Raw genomic sequence first — 21,664 nt, forward strand, 5'->3', positions numbered from 1 at the left:
GACATCAGGGAAGAACCGACAGCAACCGACGCCGGACCAAGACTTTGGAACTCTGGCCGACTGCGGGACCGCCTGACGGCAGGATAACCCAAGTGTGATGACTGCAGCAGTGTAACATGATGAACATCGTATATATTTCCTGCAAGATTCCCTTAATGGGGATGTGAAAATAAGCTTCTTTTAAGTCTAGGGTGACTAGCCAGGAGTCCTTGGCTAGCATAGGAAGTTGCTGCTGGAGTGTAAGCATTTTGAATTTTGGTACAACCAGGAAGGTGTTTAGGGTTGACAGATCCAGAATAGGGCGCCAAGAGTTCTCTTTCCTGGGCACCAGGAACAGCCTTGAGTAGAAACCCTGTCCCCTTTGCTCTGTTGGCACAGGTTGAATAGCCCTTATACTGAGAAGAGAAAGTACTTGCTTTTGGGCCTCTGTCCACTGGCTTGGAGAAAGGTCTGGCAATCTGCTTGGGGTTGACAGAGAGTGGAACTAGAATCTGTATCCCTGGGATACAATGTTTAAGACCCATCAGTCCTGGGTAATATACTCCCAGTTTTTTGCATGCAGGGCGAGATTTCCTCCTAGAGGTGCAAGTACTTGGGCATGGCTGGGATGGGTTAAGGACAAGTCATAATTGAAATTTTCCGTAGGGGGTGGCTTACCACTCCCAGTTTTTGAGGAGGGAGCACTCCATTGTTTAGATCTGTGCATACCCTGAGACAGTAGTCTTTGTGGTCTGTTGTCCCTGGGTTTGGGCTGAGAAGGTATGGAAGGAAAGTACAGTTGTGTACACTTACCATAAATGTAGATGTTCGAGTGCATTCACTGTTGCAGTCATCACATTTGGGTTATCTGCTTGCAGTCAGTCGGCCTGATTAACAAAGTCTTGGGTCTTGCATTGGTTGCTGTCTCATCTTCCATGACGTCAGGTAGTCAGGGGTATAAAGCATGCAGTAGACGCCATTACATCAGTTTTTCTTGCACTAGATGTCAGGTGCCCCCATAATGGGAAGCAATTATATATACATAAGGTTACACCTCCAACAAAAAAGCAAATACACCAAAAAGCTTTAAATATTGTAAGCAAGAATAGAGGTATAGCCAATAGAAGTCAGGGGCTGGACGGAGGGTAACTAGGACTGCAACAGTGAATACACTCGAACATCTACATTTATGGTTAGTGTACACAACTGTACTATGTTCTTCGTGTTTCACTGTTGCAGTCATCACATTTGGGTAGATTCCCAAAGCTAAAGATGGGAGGAGGAAATTAGATAGCATTAGGACCAGCTATAAGGCCCTCCAAGACTGCAGTGGCAAAGCCAGCTCTGGATTTAGAGAAAATTGGCAAATGGTAATGCTTGGTGAAGGTTATGTACAAAGCTCCAGGTAGCAGCTTCTAGGATGTCCCTGGTAGGGACACCTCTGAGAAAGGCTGTAGAGGTAGATGCAGCCCTGGTTGAATGTGGTCTAATCCCCTGTGAGGTAGGTTTTCCATGGTGCTTACAGCAGTTGTTCAGATTTCCTGAGAGGTTAAGTCCTGTCCAAATAAAATCTAAGTTGTCTGTGCACATCTAAGGAGTGCAGTATTCGTGCCCCTTTGTTCTGTGGATTAGAAAAGAAGGTTGGCAAATGAATGGACTGATTAAGGGCCACAATGGATACCACCTTGGGCATGAAGGAGGGATTGGTCCTGAGGGACACCCTGTCCGCATGAAAAATGATGAAAGGCTCCACTACCATGAGGGCCTGTAATTCAGACACCCTTCTTGCTGAAGTGATGGCTAAAAGGAAGGCTGTTTTCCAAGAAAGGAATTTCAACTCTGCATTTGCAGCTGGCTCAAAAGGAGGTAGAGTGAGTTTTTCCAATACAAAGTTAAGGTCCCAGGCTGGAGTAGGGGCTCTCCTGGGTGATCTTAAGTTTTTGGCCACTCCAAGGAACTGTTTCAGCAGTGGATGAGAGAAGAGGGGTGGTTCTGTATTGTAATGAGCTGAAATGGCTGAGGCATGAATTTTAATGGAGGAAAAGGAAAGGCCCTTGTGCAGCATCTCAGTTAAGTATTGAAGAATCTGACGTAAATTGGGCATTGCTGTGCCCATCCCCTGAGCTTATTTCCAGGAACAGAATCTTTTCCAATTTTCAGCATAGGATTTTCTAGTACTAGGCCTCCTTGCCTCCAGAATGACATCCAACACTTGCTTACTGAGGGATGGTAACGGACAGATCAAGTAATTAGCCAGGCTGCCAGGTTCAGGGTTTGAAGCTGTGGGTGTAGAATCTGGCCCTCCTGCTGGGACAGCAGGGCAGGGGTCTGAAGCAGGTGCCATGGTGCCAACAGTGACACACTGCGCAGTAGGGGGTACTACTGTTGGCGTGGCCAATCTGGTGCAATCAGTATCGTCCTTGGTTTGTCCTGTTTGATCTTTAGTAGTACCTTGGAGAGGAGAGGCAGAGGGGGAAAGGCATAAACTGATAGGTTTTTCCAGGTGAAGGACAGGGCATCCACTTTCCAAGCCTGTTTGTGGGGAGTCCTTGTGCAGAATGTGTCCAATTGGTAGTTCTGGAGGGAGGGACACAGGTCTATATCTGGGTTCCCCAATTTGTTTCTCAACATGTTGAATAACTTTGGGTCTACTTTCCCTCGTGTGGGTCCATGAAATTTCTGCTTAGGTCGTCTTCCAGTGTGTTTAGCTTTCCTGGCAGGAATTGAGCCTGTAGGTGCACTTAGTAGCTCAAGGCTGTGTTCCACAGAGCCATGGCTAGTCTGCAGAGAGGGTATGAGTGGGTTCCCCCCTGCTTCTTTATGTACCACATAACAGTGGTGTGGTCCGTCTTTACCATTAATTGTCCTGGAAGGATGTGGTCCTTGAAAGCTGTCAGAGCATTCTGTACAGCTAACATTTCTTTCTGACTGATGTGCAGGTGCATTTGACTTGGGTTCCATTTGCCCTGAATGCATTTCCCTGCCAAGTGAGCCCCCCATGCATAGTCTGATGCATCTGTTGTTAGGGTTTGGGTGGCAGGGGGTAGAGTGAATGGCAGTCCCTTGTTTTGGTGCCAGGCGTCTGCCCACCAAAGGAACTCTGTAGACAAGGAATGACAGGAATCATTGCGTCTAGATCCTGAGAATGTTGACACCATAGGCATTTTAGATACCATTGTAGTTTCCTCATATGCAGTCTTGCATATGGAATTAGTAGAATGCAGGAGGCCATGAACTCCAGGGCTTGCAGTATTTTCCCTGTAGATAGCTGGGTCTTTGTGGCCAGTAGTTTGAAGTAGGCTGTCAATTCAGCTTGTTTTTCTGGCATGAGAAAAGCCATCTGGGAGGTTGTGTTCAAGCTTGCTCCCAGGAATACAATGTGTTGGCAGGGTACAAGATGTGATTTCTTTTCGTTTATGGTGTACCCCAGAGAAGTTAGCAATTTCTGTACAAACGCCAGATGATTCAATAGTATGTCCTGGCTTTCTGCCTGAATTAGACAATCGTCCAGGTATGGATATATTTGGATATTTCTTTGCCTGCAAAATGCAATGACTGGAGCTAGGTACTTTGTGAATACCCTGGGCACAGTAGATAAGCCAAAGGGCAGTGCAGAGAAAGTACAGTTGTGTACCTACCATAAATGTAGATGTTCAAGTGTATTCACTGTTGCAGTCATTACCATTGGGTTATCCTGCTGGCAGGCTACCCGCAGTCGGTCTGAGTTCCAAAGTCTAGGTCCGGTGTTGGTTGCTGTCGCCTCTTCCCTAACGTCAGTGCGCCAGGGGTATAAAAGATGCAGCTGATGTCATTTTCTTCAGTTTTTCTTGCCCCAGATGTCAGGTGCCTCTAAAAAGGTAGGCTAAATAATGCCAATAAGCATGCATACACAAAAAACTTTTCCTTCATCTACAAGCAAATACACCACATAGGTTTTATAGGATAGAGAAGTACAGATAAGTTCCAGTAAGAAAAAGGGGGATGGTGGGAGGGTAACTTGGACTGCAACAGTGAATACACTCGAACATCTACATTTATGGTAGGTACACAACTGTACTATGTTCACCGTGTTTCACTGTTGCAGTCATTACCATTGGGTTGAATCCCAAAGCTAAGGTTGAGAGGCTGGTGCTAAACAGGATTAGGAGATGCTATTAGGCCCTGCAGAACTGCAGTGGCAAAGCCTGCCCTGGATTTAGTGTAGAGAGGCAAGTGGTAGTGCTTTGTAAAAGTATACACTGAACTCCAAGTTGCAGCCTCTAAGATGTCTTTGGTTGGTACTCCTCTGAGGAAGGCTGCTGAAGTGGCTGCTGCTCTGGTTGAGTGTGGCCTAATGCCCTTAGGCACTGATTTGCCATGCTGTGAATAGCAGAAATGAATGCAGTGGCCTATCCACTTTGAAATAGTCTGTTTTGAGATAGGTTTTCCTTGTGATCCTGCGGCATATGCCACTAGAAGTTGTTCAGTTTTTCTGAAAGCTTTGGTTCTGTCCAAGTAGAAGCGTAGCTGCCTGTGAATGCCCAAAGAATGCAGAAGTCTCTCACCCATACTCTGTGGGTTTGGGAAAAAGTAGGCAAATGAATTGTTTGGTTAAGGGCCACGCTGGACACGAACTTAAGCATAAATGTAGGGTTTGTCCTTAGAGAAACCCTGTCCGGATGAAAAATGATAAAGGGTTCCACAGCCATAAGTGCCTGTAACTCTGAGACTCGTCTAGCGGAGGCAATTGCTAGGAGCAGAGCTGTTTTCTAGGATAAGAATTTTATATCAGCTGTAGAGGCTGGCTCAAACGGAGGCAGTGTGAGTTTTTCCAAGACATAGTTGAGGTCCCATGCAGGTACTGGTGCTCTCCTTGGAGGTCTTATGTTTTTGGCCCCTCTGAGGAACTGCCTTAGTAATAGATGAGAAAAAAATAGGTGGTTCTGTATTGTAATGAGCTGAGATAGCAGAGGCATGAATTTTAATTGATGAAAAGGAAAGGCCTTTATCCAGCATCTTAGTTAAATATTGCAAAATCTGAGGAATATTTGGAGCAGTTGTGTCAATACCTTGTGTCTGGTTCCAAGCACAGAATCTCTTCCATTTTTCTGCATAAGATTTTCTGGTGCTAGGCCTCCTGGCCTGCAAAATAACATCCATCACTACTTTAGAGAGAGGTGTGCCTTGAATGGCTACATTATACGCCATGCCGCCAGGTTTAAGGTCCTGAGTTGGCCGTGTAGTATCATACTGCCCTGTTGGGTCAATAACTGTGGGATTTGAGGTAATGTCCAAGCTGGGCATTGAGACAAGCTCTTTAGGATTGGGTACCAGTGCTGGTGGGGCCAGTCTGGGGCAATCAGTATCATTTTTGGCTTCTCTTGCCTGACCTTGAGGAGTACCTTGGGGAGGAGAGGCAGAGGAGGAAAAGCATATACTGTTAGGCTTTTCCAGCTGAAGGATAGAGCATCCACTTTCCTTGTTTGCTTGTGATAAATCCTTGTGCAGAATCTCTGTAATTGGTAGTTGTGAGGAGAGGCAAATAGGTCTACATCCGGGCATCCCCATTTCCTTGTTATCATGCTGAATACTTGTGGGTCCAATTTCCACTCGTGGGGATCCATTAGGTTTCTGCTTACTTCGTCTGCCAGAGTATTTATCTTTCCTGGCAGGAATTGTGCTTGCAGATGTACTTGGTAGGTCAGTGCTGTTTCCCCACAAGTTCATGGCTAGTCTGCAGATGGGGTAAGAATGTGTGCCCCCCTGCTTGTTTATGTACCACATGACAGTAGTATTGTCCGCCTTTATCAGTAGTTGCCCCGGATGAATTATGTCCTTGAAGGCTGTCAGGGCATTCTGAACAGCTAGCATCTCTTTTTGATTGATATATAGATGCATTTAACTTGTGGACCATGTGCCCTGAATACATATTCCTGCCATATATGCACCCCAGGCATAATCTGATGCATCTGTTGTCAATGTCTGCCTGGCTGTGGGTAAGGTGAATGGCTGTCCCATGTTGAGGTGACAGGCTTTTGCCCATTGAAACTCCTGTTGCAGACAGGGAATGAGGGTAATTATTGTTTCCAGGCTGTGGCAATGTTGAGTCCAAACATTTTTTAGATACCATTGAAGTTTCCTCATATGCAGTCTTGCATATGGAATTAGTAGTATGCAGGATGCCATGAAGCCCAACGCCTGCAGAATTTTTCTTGCAGATCACTGGGTCTTTGTTGCCAACATTGTGAAATAAGTAGTCAGTTGTCTGTGCTTGTCTGGCGTGAGATAAGCCATCGGGGCAGTTGTATTTAAGCTTGCACCCAGGAATATTATCTCTTGAGAGGGCACTAGTTTTGATTTCTTTTCGTTTACTGTGTACCCTAGGCCAATTAGTAATCTTTTTACAAACGTCAGATGCTGTAGTAGAATGCCCTTGTTCTCTGCTTGAATAAGGCAGTCGTCCAAGTAAGGATAGATTTGTATTCCTCTGTCTGCAAAATGCAATTACTGGTGCCAGGCATTTTGTGAAGACCCAGGGCGCAGTAGATACGCCAAAGGGCAGTGCAGGGAATTGGTAGTGCTTTGAGTCAGCTATAAATCTGAGGCATCTTCTGCATGATTGTCTGATTGGAACATGCAGGTATGCCTCTTTTAGGTCTAAAGTCACAAGCCAAGCTTTCTTGCCCAGCATGGGCAGAAGCTGCTGCAGAGTTAACATTTTGAATTTTGGAATATCCAGGAATGTGTTTAGGATGGACAGGTCCAGTATTGGTCTCTAGGCTTTGTCCTTTCTGGGTACCAAGAATAGCCTCGAGTAAAATCCTTGTCCCTGCTCTTGCTGTGGTACTTGCCGAATGGCTCTCATGTGCATGAGAGAAGAAACTAGTTTTTGTGCCTCTGCCCATTGATTGCGTGGCAGGTCTGGCATACCGTGTGGTCTTGGCAGGGTGTGAAAGTGGAACCTGTAACCTTGAGACACGATATTTAGGACCCATTTGTCCTGGGTGACCATGTGCCAATTTTGTGGAAAAAGTGCTAGTTTTCCCCCCAAAGGAGCTGCCAGAAGATAAGTGCTTGGTGCTGGCAGGGGAAAGTCATTGAGACTGTTTCCTGTATGGCTGTGATTTTTCCTCTCCACCTTTGGAGGTAGAAGCACCCCATTGTTTAGGCCTGTATGAGCCTTGGGGCTGTGATGTGCCTCTGGGGCGTCTGTATCTGCCTCTTTGTGGCCTGTCTGACACTGGAAAGGACCAATTTTTTGTAGGCCAGTTTCTGCTATATCTGGGAGGCTGTACCTGTAAGAAATCCTTCACTGTTTGCACAGATTTAGCTTTGTCCTCCATTTTCTTCGACACCTCTTCTGCTTTAACACCAAAGTATCATGCTGTAAAGGAGCATCTAATAGTTTTGCTTTAACATGATCGGGCAGATTCTATTCTTTTAACCAAGCATGCCTCCTAATAACAGAACCTGTAACTGCGGCCCTGCAGGAGGCCTCTAGAGAATCAAAACCACATTGCAAAGTATGCTTTCCCACTTGTTCAGCTGCATGCAATAAATCCTGCATTTCTTTGCTTTCCGCACATTCTGAATTTGCCATCATTTTATGTTTAAGCAGTGACATAAGATATTGCTGATACTTAAGCATATGAAACTGACAATTTAAAGCTCTTACAGCCAAGGTAGCAGAAGTATAAATCTTTTTTCCCCTATCTGTCTAGGGCCCTAGAATCCCTATCAGAGGGGATAGGGTTTTCTTGCAGTGGAAGCCTTGACCCCCTTGGGACCCTGAGAAATAGTTTCTGGGTCAGCAGTAGAGTTTTTGTAAAGAAATTTATGTGAATCAGGCACCCTGTAGTATCTGTCTGGCTTAACAGGAGCTGGTGGTAAAGAGTCAGGAGATAGACCGGACTCTGAAAATACATTATCTACAATATCTAAAACAGGAGGAATAGCAAAGGGCCTGTGCCAAGGTAATAAAAGGAAGTCTCTGAGCCTTTTCTTGGGTTCTGAATAATCCTGGCTCTCCCAGTGGAAATGCTCCCTCATGGTATGCAGGGTCTCCCCAAAAGAATAATCCTCAGGAGGAGAGGCTGAAGGGATAGATTCTTCAGCATCAGAATCCTCATAGGGAGGAAGGGAATATTCCTGTTCAGAAGAGGAATCAGAGGAAATGGAAACCTGATCAGAAGATTCGTATTCTATCTCTTGCTTAGGCCTCTTATCAGGAGGGGGATGGGAACCCCTGATCAAAGTAATTAGGTCTTCGGCCATTTTAAGCATCTGTTTTTTAGGCATGGAGGCCTGTCCAGGAGAATGCTGTACTTGTTTCTTTGTCTTTAGAGGTGCTTTTGTCTTTGCCTTTGTTACTGAAGACGGTTTTACATACAACTGTGTAGGTCTGAAAACACCCTCAGAAGCCGATGCCTGCTCAGTGGCTCCAGACCCATCTGAGGGAATAGTTTCTGAGTGTCCAATACCTTGAGTTTCCAGCGGCCTAGTCAGCTCCATGTGGGAGTTGGAAGTGGTCTGTGGCTCGAGCAGGCATCAGGGGTTGCAAAAGCGTCTCACTGAGAACTGGCGAACCAGCGACAGGCCTAACAGAAGCCTTGTTGTCGGTTTTGGACCTCGGATGCCTGTTTTCTTTGCGCTTTTTATAAACTCCGGTCATCGGCTGTTCCGACGGCATTATATAATTGAATCTTCTGCCAAAATAATGTAATGCAAAATCGTACCGACGCTTAATAATGCGTTGGTTAAATCTAGCACAAAACCGACAACTAGCAACGTCGTGGTCTGGGCCTAGGCAAGGAATACAGTAAGAATGAAAATCCTTATGAGGTATTTGCTTCCCACAAGAAATACAATTATTAACTTTTTCTGACATCGGTCTGGAGCAAGAAAAAAGTTTCCCCAATGGGGTACTTAGCTTTAATGAAGACTTCGGTTCTGAAATTTGAATTTGAAAATCTCAGGAGTCAGCCGACCGGCACTTGCGAACTGCATTTGCTTCTGGCACCGCGCGGCAAGAAAGACTGAAGAAAATGGCGTCAGCTGCATCTTTTATACCCCTGGCGCACTGACGTCAGGGAAGAGGCGACAGCAACCGACGCCGGACCTAGACTTTGGAACTCAGGCCGACTGCGGGTAGCCTGCCAGCAGGATAACCCAATGGTAATGACTGCACTAGTGAAACACGATGAACATCTGATGGTGCATGTAGCCTGCTCTGAAGCGTAGGTATCTTCTGCAGGATTCCCTTATTGGGATGTGCAGGTAGGCTTCCTTTAAATCCAGTGTTGCCAACCAGGCATCCTTGCCTAGCATAGGAAGCAGCTGGTGGAGAGTTAGCATCTTGAATTTTGGAATCACCAAAAATGGGTTTAGGATACATAGGTCCAGAATAGGACGCCAGGAGTTGTCTTTTCTGGGCACCAGAAAAAAGTTTTGAGTAGAAATCCTGTCCCTTTTCCTCTTCTGGAAAAGGTTGAATAGCCCTAATGCTTAAGAGAGCGAGAATTTGCTTTTGAGCCTCTGCCCACTGATATGGGGGTAGGTCTGGCCAACAGTTTGGGGTTGGTAAGGAGTGAAAGTGGAATCTGTATCCTTAGGAAACTATAATTTAAAACCCATTTGCCCTGGGTAATGAGTTCCCAATTTTTTGCCTGCCGGGCAATCTTTCCTCCTAAGGGAACAGTCAGTTGTGCAGGGCTTGGAAGATTTAAAGTTAAGTCATTGAGACAGTTTAGCATGGGGGGGAGTCTTATCACTCCCTGCTTTGGAAGTGGGAGCCCCCCACTGCTTAGCCCTGTGAGTACCTTGGGACTGAAGCCTGGGTGTTCTGCTGGTTCTGGGTTTCTACTGTGAAGGCCTGGAAGAGGCAGGAAAGGACCAATTTTTAGAAGGCCAATGCCTACTAAATCTGGGAGGCTGTACTTGCAGGAAATCTTTAACAGTTTGCATATATTTAGCTTTTTCCTCCATCTTTTTAAGTACTTCTTCTGCTTTGTTGCCAAACAGGCAGTCCTGGTTTAAGGGAGCATCCAGCAATTTAGCTTTAACATGATCTGGCAAAGATTGCTCCTTAAGCCAAGCAGGCCTTCTAAGTACAGACCCAGTGACAGCAGCCCTGCAAGAAGCCTCTAGTGAATCAAAACCACATTGCAAAGTATGTTTTCCAACTTGTTCAGCAGAATGTATTAAATCCTATAAATCTTTATTTTCAGCACAGTCAGGAATCAACATAATTTTCTGTTTAAGCAATCCAATAATATGCTGTTGATACTTTAACATATGAAACTGGCAGTTTAAGGCCCTAATGGCCAAGGGTGCAAAAGTGCATACCTTCTTAACCCATCTATCCAGTGCCCTGTAATCTCTATCAGGGGTAGGATTTTTGGCAGTAGTAGCCTTAATGCCCTTGGGTCCCTGTGAAATGGTCTCAGGATCCGCAGTACGATTTTTAAAAAGGAACTTATGAGAGTCAGGAATCCTGTAATACCTATCAGGTTTTCTGGGAGCAGGAGGTAAAGAGTCAGGGGCCAAGCTAGATTCCGAAAAGGCATCATCAACTATGTCCAGTACAGGGGGGATAGCTAAAGGCCTGTGTTGGGGCAGGAGTAAGAAATCCCCTAAGCCTCTTTTTAGAGTCAGAGTAATCCTGGCTTTCCCAGCGAAAATGCTCCCTAAGAGTATGCAAGGTTTCACCAAAAGAGAAATCCTCTGGAGGGGAAGCAGAGGGAATAGAGTCCTCTGCATCAGAATCCTCATAGGTAGATAACAGTAAATCTTGGTCATCAGAGGAAATAGAAATTTCAGAATCCTTATCAGAAGAATCATAAGCAAACTCAGTCCTAGGTCTCTTAGAGGGGGAAGGTTGGCTTCCCCTGATTAAAGTAATAAGGTCCACAGCCATTCTTATCATTTGTTTTTTAGGCATAGAGGCCTGACCATGTGGTCTGGGCATCGGTTTCCTAGGCATGGATCGAGTTTTAGGCCTTGAAGAAGAAGATGGTGTCGGTTTAATATGCAAATCAGTAGGCCTGAATACACCCTCAGAAGCTGATGCCTGCACAGCGACTCCGGACCCATCCAAGGTAAAGACATCCACAGGTTCCACAGTTGAAGCATCTCACGGCATACCGGACTCCGAATGGGTCTCAGTAGAGGCCTGCGAATCTGAAGTAGTGGGTATCAGGTGCTGCGAAAGCACCTCACCGAGTACCGGCAAACTGGCAACTAGCTTAGGAGAAGCGTCGTCGGCAGCTTTAGACCTATGCAGTCTATCTTTGTCTTTATCTTTGCGTTTTTCCGGAATGTTGGTAGTCAGGTGGCTTACCGAAGCCATATCTGGATAATTGAACTGAGTACCAAAATATTTAGAGGCGTAAATATACCGACGATGAATAGTTCATTGTTTAAATAAGGCACAAAACCGACAGCAAGGTACATCGTGGTCAGGGCCTAGGCAAGGGATACAGTATGAATGGAAATCTTTATGAGGTATTTGCTTTCCACGGGAAATACAATTATTGACTTTTACTGACATCGGTTTAGAGCAAGAAAAAGTTTTCCCAACAGGGTACTTAGCTTAGTTGAAGACTTCAGTTCTGAAACTCGAAAATGAAAATTTCAGGAGTCGGCCGACCAGCACTTGTGAACTACTTCTGCTTCGGGCACCGCACGGCAAGAAAGACTGATGTAATGGCTTCGGCTGCATGCAATATACCCCTGGCTACCTGACATCATGGAAGATGAGACAGCAACCGACGCAGGACCCAAGACTTTGTTAATCAGGCCGACTGAGGGCTACTGCAAGAAGATAACCCAAATGTGATGACTACAACAGTGAAACACAAAGAACATCTGGAAAGGACCAATTTTTTGAAGGCCAATGCCTACTGAATCTAGGTGGCAGCACCTGTAAGAAATCTTTAACAGTTTGCATGGAATTAGCTTTTTCTTCCATCTTTTTAAGAACTACTTCTACTTTAGAGCCAAACAAACATTTTTGGTTTAATGGAGTATCAAGTAATTTTGCCTTGACATGGTCTGGCAAGATTTGTTCCTTCAGCCAAGTGTGCCTTCTCATAACAGACCCAGTGACAGCAGCCTTGCAAGATGCTTCTAAGGCATCAAAACAACACTGCAAATTATGTTTACCAACTTGGTTTGCAGAATGCATTAAGTCTTGTAAGTCCTTATTTTCTGCACAATCAGGAATCAACATCATTTTTTATTTAATTAGATCAATAATATGCTGCTGGTACTTCAACATGTGAAACTGGCAATTTAAAGCCCTGATGGCAAGAGTTGCAGAGGTGTATACCATCTTACCCCATCTGTTTAGAGCCCTAGAATCCCTGTCCAAAGGGGTAGGGTTTCTAGCTGTAGAAGCCTTAATACCTTTAGGTCCCTGGGAAAGGGTCTCTGAATCCACAGTGGGATTTTTAAAGATAAATTTGTAAGAGTCAGGTACTCTGTAGTATCTGTCAGACTTTCTAGGAGCAGGTGGTAAAGTATCAGCAGAAAGGCTGGATTCCATGAAGACATCATCTACAGTATCCAGGACAGGGGGAATAGCTAGAGGCCTATGCTGAGGAAAGTCTAAAAATTCCCCGAGTCTCTTTTTGTACTGTGGGTAGTCCTGGCATTCCCAGCGGAAATGCTCTCTTAGAGTATGCAAGGTTTCACCGAAAGAAAGGTCCTCTGGGGGGAGGCTGAGGGAACTGACTCCTCTGCATCTAAATCCTCATAGGTAGATAAGGGTATGTTCCTAGTAATCACAGGGATCAGAGTAATCAGACTCATGGTCTGAAGAATCAGAAGGAAAATCAATTTTTTTGTCTTTTAGAGGGGGAAAGCTGGCTTCCCCTAATTAAAGTAATAAGGTCTTCAGCCATTCTAAGCATTTGTTTCTGTGGCATGGGAGCTTGAGAATGTGTTTTGGTCGTCAGTTTCCTAGGTGTAGTGTGAACTCTGGGCCTGAGAAATTTGGTAGATTTAGTCATTAACAAAGCAGTCGGTTTAATATGAACATCGGAAGGTCTGAATACACCATCAGAAACCAGTGCCTGCACAGTGGCTCCGGACCCATCCAAGGTACAGACATCCGCAGGTTCCACAGTCGAAGAAGCATCTCGCAGCATACCAGACTCCGAATGGGTCTCAGTAGAGGCCTGCGAATCTGCAGAAATGGGTAACAGGGCTGCAAGAGCACCGCACTGAGTACTGGTGGACTGGCAACTAGCTTAACGGAAACATCGGCAGTTTTGGACCTATGCGGTCTGTCTCTGTCTTTCTTTGTATTTTTTCAGAAGGTCGGTAGTCGGATGGCTTACCGACGCCATTTCAGAATACGGAGAACGACAGCGGAATAATTTAGAGACAAAAATAGCCCGACGACGAACAGTTCAGGCATTGAACAAGGACAAAACCGACAGTGAGGGATGTCGTGGTCTGGGCCTAAACAGGTGATGCAGTAAGAATGAAAATCTCTGTGAGGTATTTGATTTCCACAGGCAAGACGATTATTAACTTTTTCTGACATCGGTTAGAGCAAAAAAAAAGGATCCCCAACGGGGTACTTAGCTTTAGAAGACTTCAGGTTTGAAACTTGAAAAACGAAAATTTCAGGTAGCTGCCGACCGGCACTTGCAAACTGCTTCTGCTTCGGGCTCCCGTGCGGCAAGAAAAGCTGATGTAATGGCATCAGCTGCATGTTTTATACCCCTGACGACCTGACGTCATGGATGAGGCGACAGCATCCGATGCAGAAATCCCAAGACTCTGGTATTCGGGCCAACTGAGGGCTACCTGCAGGCAGATAACCCAAGTGTGATGACTGCAACAGTGAAACACGAAGAACATCAGTGAAATGGAAAAATTGTTGTAATCTCCAGTAGCTATATTGCTAACAGCTCAAATTAGCCCATCTTAGGATGCTTAAACTAGACATCATTTTACTAATTTGTGGGATTACAAAGGACACTGGATTTATTGGAAGCAAAGACAGAAGACAATGGATACTTCCAAATGAAAAAGATGGAATCCTTAAAGTTAGGCTCCATGGAGAAGGGGCAGATGACACAGGATTCTCCTCCTCCTTACCCAGATATTAAAGAACATCTTGTATGAAATAACAGGAGCCACAAGCAAAGAATTTCTCTAATCTGAGTCTTCCCACAGGAAGGATTCAGATGAAGGAGAGAAATTACTTCCCTTATCTATCTCTAAGGTAAAGATTCCTTGCTTCTCCAACTCCCTTCCCAGTATTTTCAGGGACAAAAATCACACCTTACCTTTGTGCGTAGACTTGTGTTTGCTGGATGATGAGGGGTTAGAAGAGAACACTGCCTAGTGCCCAAGAAAGTGATCACCAAATTTTGTGGGGACAGGGGTTCCAGCAAAGGGCCTAGACATGTCATAACCAAATGCTTCACAGTACTGTTCTACACAAGTGAAAACAGATCCAGCTAAAAAGAACTGATGAATACCTAAAAGATGAGGCTGCTCTGTTGGCCCTACAGGTGTAGGACTCATGCAAATGTCCTTGAAACTGGTGAATAAGACCTATAGAACTCAGTGAGAAGCCTAGGAAGAATATTCTGCAGTACTCAGTGTGACCACTGGGTGCTCAACCATTCCATGTGAATATGACAGCAGCAGTCATGCTTATTTATTTATTTATTTATTGACATTTGTTAATCGGGTTAGTCCAACTGGGAAAAAGTTCCATTTTCAGTGGAGACTCGAGGAGAAAAGCTCCAGAAGGTACAATATTTAATTACAGTAAGCCAACAAGAACTATAAACAATAATAGCAAACAATGGAAAGGAATAAACTACATGTGAAGATTATAATTGAAAGAAAAAATAAATTGAAACATATATATATATATATATATATATATATACATATATATATATATATATATATATTTTTTTTTTTTATTCAGGACAAATTATCTGTTACTGTACAAGTGAGGGAGAGTCAAGAGTGTGAGTAGGATCGACTGAGAGCGATGTGAGTGTGGGGGGAGGGGAGAGCTATATGGGGTCATAGCAGGGACAGGTTCTGTAGTCGAGCAAATGTGCCTTAAGTTCTTTTTTAAATAGTGGAGTGTGAGAGATAGAGTGTATGTCTAGGGGAAGTTTATTGCCACAGAGTGTTTAGAGAATTGCTTACCTACCGACTTTCTGGGGTGGTAGATATCGCGCAATTGCTGATTGGAGGTGCGGAGAGATCGAGAAGGGGTATAGATAGAGACTTGGAAAGATAAAAATGGACAGTAGGAAGGTTTAAAGAGCCTAGAGTGCAGCATGTGAAACTGGTAGAGATGTATTAGTTGTGGGAGTTCCAGTCATTGTAGAGACTTTAAGGCAATACAGTGGTGTGTGCTGTTTGGGGAGTTAGTGATGAATCTGGCTATTTTGGGGTAGGTTTGTTGGAGTTTGTTCAGGGTAGTTGTTTGAATATTTGTGAGAATTTGGGCAGCATAGAGGAGAGAGGGGAGGAGAAGAGCTTGTCCTAGGGTGAGTCTAGCCTCGGGAGTGAGGAATTTTTTGTTCCGGTATAATAGACCTAGTTTCTGATGGGTTTTCTTTATGCATTGCTGTATGTGTTGATTAAATTTTAGTTCATCGTCAATGATGACCCCTAAGAGTTTAGTGTAGGTGTCAGGTTGTATGGCTGTGTTGTTACAAGACTTAATGACAAAGGAGGATCTATGATGAGCAAGAGAACGGGGCAGGAATAGTAAGAGTTTTTTTCTGAGTTACAAGACACCAATAAACTTAAGCACCACAAGGAAAAAACTCAAACTATGTTTTTGAAGGGACGTAAGTCCCACTGCACCTTTTACACTGGGACAAGCCCCCAGAACCCTGGAACTTAACTTATAGTCACACAAACACAAAGGAGAAATGTCCCAAAAAAGTACAGTTGAGTAAAATCTTACCACAACAGTATTCTTCACAAAAGGGATTCTCTGCCATGGGTAGCCCAGTGTTTGGCCTGTATACCAAAGCCTTAGGATTTATAGACATAATACATCATATGCATACGCTCTCCACTGAAGGTGTAGGGCATAAAGATGACGTACAGATGTATGTACCTCATAACTGAATAGCCCTAGGGTGAACAACTTTCCTAAGAAGTAGGAGGAACATGTGCATCCAAAGGACAAAGAAAAATGGAAAAGAGCAGAGCAGAAGGGGGGAAGAGAGCGAATATTGCAACAGTGAAGAGATGGACATCTACTGTTATGGTAAGATTCTACACAACTGTACTGTGTCCTTCCATATCACTGCTTCAGTACTCTTCACAAAAGGGAGAATATAAAAGCTAAAGAAGAAACTTGGGAGAAGGAAGGCCCAGAAAAGCCCTCAAAACACCCATGCAGATAGCTCTGGCAAAGCCAGCTCTTGCTCTGGAAACACCTAATTTGTAATGCTTAATAAAGGTATGGACAGAGTATCACATGAGCAGAAAACATCTCTTGGCCTATTTCTACCCATACATTATTGTTTTTTTATGTAAAAGGTACAGCATATATTAAAAATGGCCATATTAATTAGGTGAAATGCATTTCAACTACAACGCTGGAGGTTATTATTTAAGACAGAAAACACCAGTATTACAAAAGCTTTACTTTACCCTATTACCTGCTTACTTTTAATCATCCAATTCAGTGTGGACCACAAAGGAGTGGGCTTGTTAACTGTATTAGTGAATAACAACCACAAACTTACCTGCTTAAAGAAGTTTGTAACAGTAAGAGTGGCAGGTCTGAAGCTTGTGAGGTTACACGATTCATCACCACTTGTTGTTCTTTCCAATGAACGTCTCCCAACAATGCTTGAATTTCTTCTTTCTGACCACGAGCCTTTGCGTTCTAAAAAGGTATCATACATTGCAATATTAATCTTTCTGAAATTTTAGTACATCAGCGTGCTAACATACCTTTCATGTATCTCACTATAGTCAGCATGTCACAGTATATTCAGCAATGTATATAAATCTCATTTTTTTTTTGTGGTAACCTTCAACCACAAGAACACTATACATTCCAGAAAACAAACGTAAACTCTAACGACATGTCTTTACACAAGATCCAACTGACCAAGCAGCTCAAAGGAACTAGGGATCCTTCCCCCATGTGTACCCACTAACACCTAGCTACATACACCTGTGTAAAACAAAGCTCATCCCTGTCCACATTCAAGTGCAATTTGGCTCTATGGATGAGTAACAGAAAATTTACCCCAGGATGTCCCCTGTGCTATTAATAGATAAAAGTAGATCCTAAACAAATTATCATACACATGGGTTCCCTCAAATTATCTTTGGTATGATCCCAGTTATTTATCAACCATGAGATGGGTAAGGCCAATCTAACATCACACAGGACAGGTTAATTTGAGCAACAAAAGAGAAATTGGCTAGGCTTAAACTGGCCCACAATGGCAGCTAACCTAGTACTTACCAATGAACCTATAAAATGGGCAGAGGCACTCATTATCAAGTTTATATACAGTTCTCACATGCAACTGTATACTTTAGACATGATCAGCACAACATTTAAATATACTGCATACAAAAGACCAATGTATCAAGGTTTTTTTCCTACAACTACAATTCTCCCTGCATAACTTACGATAATAAGATAATTTTAATAGGCTTAAATGGACTACAAGGCCAGCTAACCTAGTACTTACCAATGAATCTAGAAAAAGAGCAGAGGCACTCACTATCAAGAAAGCAAAATGCTACCAAATGGGTGGACTCCTGCAAAGAGGTCAACACTACTGTAGAGAGAGTCCTGGAGTAAGAAAATATCTTCACATTTAAGAAACAAGTCATGAAGAACAACTTGAGAATAGATCCAATTTTTTTTGTTTTAAATGTGGCAAAATATTTATCCTAAAAATAGAACAATGGACCACCATGTCAAATTTTAACAATAAAAAGTAACTTGACAAACTTGATTAATTCTGGGAGGGCAAGCCCTACATGCTTCTTCTGCATCCCTTAAATATAACATCCTACAAGTTCATGCAAATTTGGAAGAAGTTCAGAATTCAACAGCATGATCCACCTACCAAGTGCAACTCGAATAACCCTTTTCCTACCAAATTCAAAACGTTATGTTTCATAGCTGAGTCTTGCGTGTTGCAATCTTAACCTTTCAAATACAGACATAAATGAGTGTTTTTGTACAGTTCTCACATGCCCACTGATTTGGAGGTAGGTCTGGCCAACCGTTTGGGGATGGTAAGGTGTGGAAGTGGAATCTGTATCCTTGGAAAACTATATTTAAAACTCATTTGTCCTGGGTAATGAGTTCCCAGTTTTTTGCATACAGGGCGAGCTTTCCTCCTAAGGGAGCAGGTAGTTGAGCAGGGCTTGGAAGGGTTAAGGTCAAGTCATTGTGACATTTTTCCATAGGGGGGTGTCTTACTACTTCCATCTTTGGAAGTGGGAGCCCCCCACTGCTTAGGCCTGTGTGTAGCCTTAGACTGTAACCTAGGTGGTCTGCTGTTCCTGGGTTTGAACTGAGAAGGCCTGGAAGAGACTGGAAAGGATCAATTCTTAGAAGGCCAATGCCTACTAAATCTGGGAGGCTGTACTTGCAGGAAATCTTTAACAGTTTCATAAATTTAGGTTTTTTCTCCATCTTAAGGACGACTTCTGCCTTGTTGCCAAACAGGTGGTCTTGGTTTAAGGGAGCATCCAGTAATTTTGCTTTAATACGATCTGGCAAGTTTTGCTCCTTAGGCCAAGCATGCCTTCTAAGCACAGACCCAGTGACAGCAGCCCTGCAAGATGCTTCCAGAGAGTCAAAACCACATTGCAAAGTATGTTTACCAACTTGTTCAGCAGAATGCATTAAATCCTGTAATTCTTTATGTTCAGCACAGTCAGGAATCAACATAATTTTCTGTTTAAGTAGTCCCATAATATGCTGCTGATACTTTAACATATGAAACTGGCAATTTAAGGCCCTAATGGCCAAAGTAGCAGAAGTGTATACCTTCTTACCCCATCTGTCCAAGGCCCTGGAATCTCTATCTGCGGGGGTAGGGTTTTTAACAGCAGTAGCCTTAATGCCCTTTGGTCCTTGTGAAATGGTCTCTGGATCCGCAGTAATACCTGTCAGGTTTTTTGGGAGCTGGAGGTAAGTGTCTGGGGCCAGGCTAGTTTCCAAGAAGGCATCATCTACAATTGTCCAGAACAGGAGGTATAGCTTAAGGCCTGTGTTGAGGGAGGAGTAAGAATTCCCCAAGTCTCTTTTTGGAGTCAGAGTAATCCTGGCTTTCTCAGCAGAAATGCTCCCTAAGAGTGTGCAAGGTTTCACCAAAAGAAAAATCGTCTGGAGGGAAAGCAGAGGGAATGGAATCCTCTGCATCAGAATCCTCATAGGTAGACAAGGGCAAATCCTGGTACTCAGAAGAAACAGAAATTTCAGAATTCTGATCAGAAGAATCAGAAGGAAAATCAGTCATAGGTCTTTTAGAGGGGGAAGGCTGGCCTTCCCTAATTAAAGTAATAAGGTCTTCAGCCATTCTAAGCATTCATTTTTTAGGCATATGGGTCTGAGCATGTGGTTTGGACGTCGGTTTTCTAGGCGTGGGTCGAGTTTTAGGCCTTGATGAAGAAGATGGCGTTGGTTTAAAATGCAAATCTGTAGGCCTGAATACACCCTCAGAAGCCGGTGCCTGCACAGCGGCTCCACACCCATCCAAGGTAGAGACATCCGTAGGTTCCATAGTTGAAGAAGCATCTTGCGGCATACCAGACTCCAAATGGGTCTCAGTAGAGGCCTGTGAATCTGAAGTAGCGGGTATTAGGGGCTGCGAAAGTGCCTCACTGAGTACCGGCAAACTGGCGACTAGCTTAACGGAAGCGTCGCCGGCAGTTTTGGACCTATGCGGTCTGTCTCTGTCTTTATCCTTACGTTTTTTCAGAATATCAGTAGTCGGATGGCTTACCAAAGCCATTTCTGGATAGTTAAACCAAGTACCAAAATAATTTGCTGCAAAAATAGACCAACGACGAATAGTTCGGGAGTTTAATAAGCCACAAAACCGACAGTGAGGGATGTCGTGGTCTAGGCCTAGGCAAGGAATGCAGTACGAATGAAAATCTTTATAAGGTATTTGCTTTCCACAGGTAAGACAGTTGTTAACTTTTACTGACATCGGTTAAGTGCAAGAAAAAGGATTCCCAACGGGGTACTTAGCTTTTTTGAAGACTTCGGTTCTGAAACTCGAAAATGAAAATTTCAGGAGTCAGCTGACTGGCACTTGCAAACTGCTTCTGCTTTGGGCACCGCGTGGCAAGAAAGACTGATGTAATGGCGTCGGCAGCATGTTTTATACCCCTGACGACCTGATGACATGGAAGAGACAGCATCCGACGCAGGAATCCAAGACTTTGATATGCAGGATGGCTGAGGGCTACCTGCAGGCAGATAACCCAAATGTAATGACTGCAACAGTGAAACATGAAGAACATCTACGATGCTTCTTATACTACAGTGTACAAAGCATTAAAAAGGAATGCTAAACAATGCAAAGCCCACATTTTTCTTAGTATGTCCCCCCCACCCCTTGACAGTGTCAAATCTGCATTACATAAGCACTCCATTATCTTTCTCTGTTTTTTCCTGTCAGCACATGTGTTGCCATGATGGTTAAACCCAAAGTACACACTGAAATCTTATAATGGACTAATGACCTAACCTCACAAATACAAATAAAGTCAAAAACAAAAGTGTATACAGGCAGCAAACCTACATTTTTTCGTACTACCTTTCCTAAAAATGGTAACCTATATTTTCAGTCTTGACAAGCTAGATACATAAAGGGACACAACAGGGGGGAGACATGATACACCTACTCTACCAAACTGCTAAGTTGTACTTTTACATTGAGTACTTACTGTACAGTGCGTTTCCGATCACTGGATACCAGTAAAGTAAATATACATGAAGTACTCAACAAAGCAGTATGTGTTTGACCCTAGTCTGGTCTCACTAGTATTCATAAGCTATAGTTTATGCACTCAAAGGTAGCACTTACTTGTTTAGAGAATTTCAAAGAAATGGACAGAGACCTTTCCTATAACACCTCAAATAGTTGCACATAAAATGATTCCAGGTTACTTATTCAGACTACGATGCTTCTTATACTACAGTGTACAAAGCATTAAAAAGGAATGCTAAACAATGCAAAGCCCATATTTTTCTTAGTATGTCCCCCCCACCCCTTGACAGTGCTTGACAGGAAGCAGTCACTCTGGAAATAGGATCCCAACAGCAGATCCCCAATTCCTTTGTGGTCCCAATTAGTAATGCATTACTACAGGTCAGTCTCTACCATCACCCCCAACCTATGATAGCGTTTACAAAACATGTCTCTCAAGATTCTGAATAAATCTTCTACTACAGCTTTTCCATTTCCAATTTTCAATAATGCATAACCTGACAACTAAATATTCATCTTAACACTGGCAGAGCAAATGCACAACAAACCCACATTAGTACAGTAAAACAATGACAGCAAACACAATAAAATAAACTAACAAAATCAATATGAAGATCTGGAGGGTAGGAGACATGTTGCTTCTACTGGACAGACAAGAACAGCATCAAACAATCTGCTGTTTGAGTACTTCAAGCCACCCACAAAACTATATTACTGCC

General features: G+C 43.6%; 1 protein-coding gene across 1 annotated transcript in view; it reads right to left on the reverse strand.

The window, feature by feature from the left end:
• Nucleotides 1-21,664, reverse strand: part of DOCK7 (dedicator of cytokinesis 7) — a 3,076,229-nt gene that overhangs the window by 2,090,308 nt on the left and 964,257 nt on the right. The window contains exon 12 of the mRNA XM_044085545.1: nucleotides 16,710-16,852. Coding sequence (XP_043941480.1) covers nucleotides 16,710-16,852 — 143 coding nt within the window. The remainder of the gene's footprint in view (nucleotides 1-16,709; nucleotides 16,853-21,664) is intronic.

Source organism: Protopterus annectens, chromosome 10.part0 (genome assembly GCF_019279795.1).
Source record: "Protopterus annectens isolate FY-2018-M chromosome 10.part0, PAN1.0, whole genome shotgun sequence".
NCBI classification, from domain to species: domain Eukaryota; kingdom Metazoa; phylum Chordata; order Ceratodontiformes; family Protopteridae; genus Protopterus; species Protopterus annectens.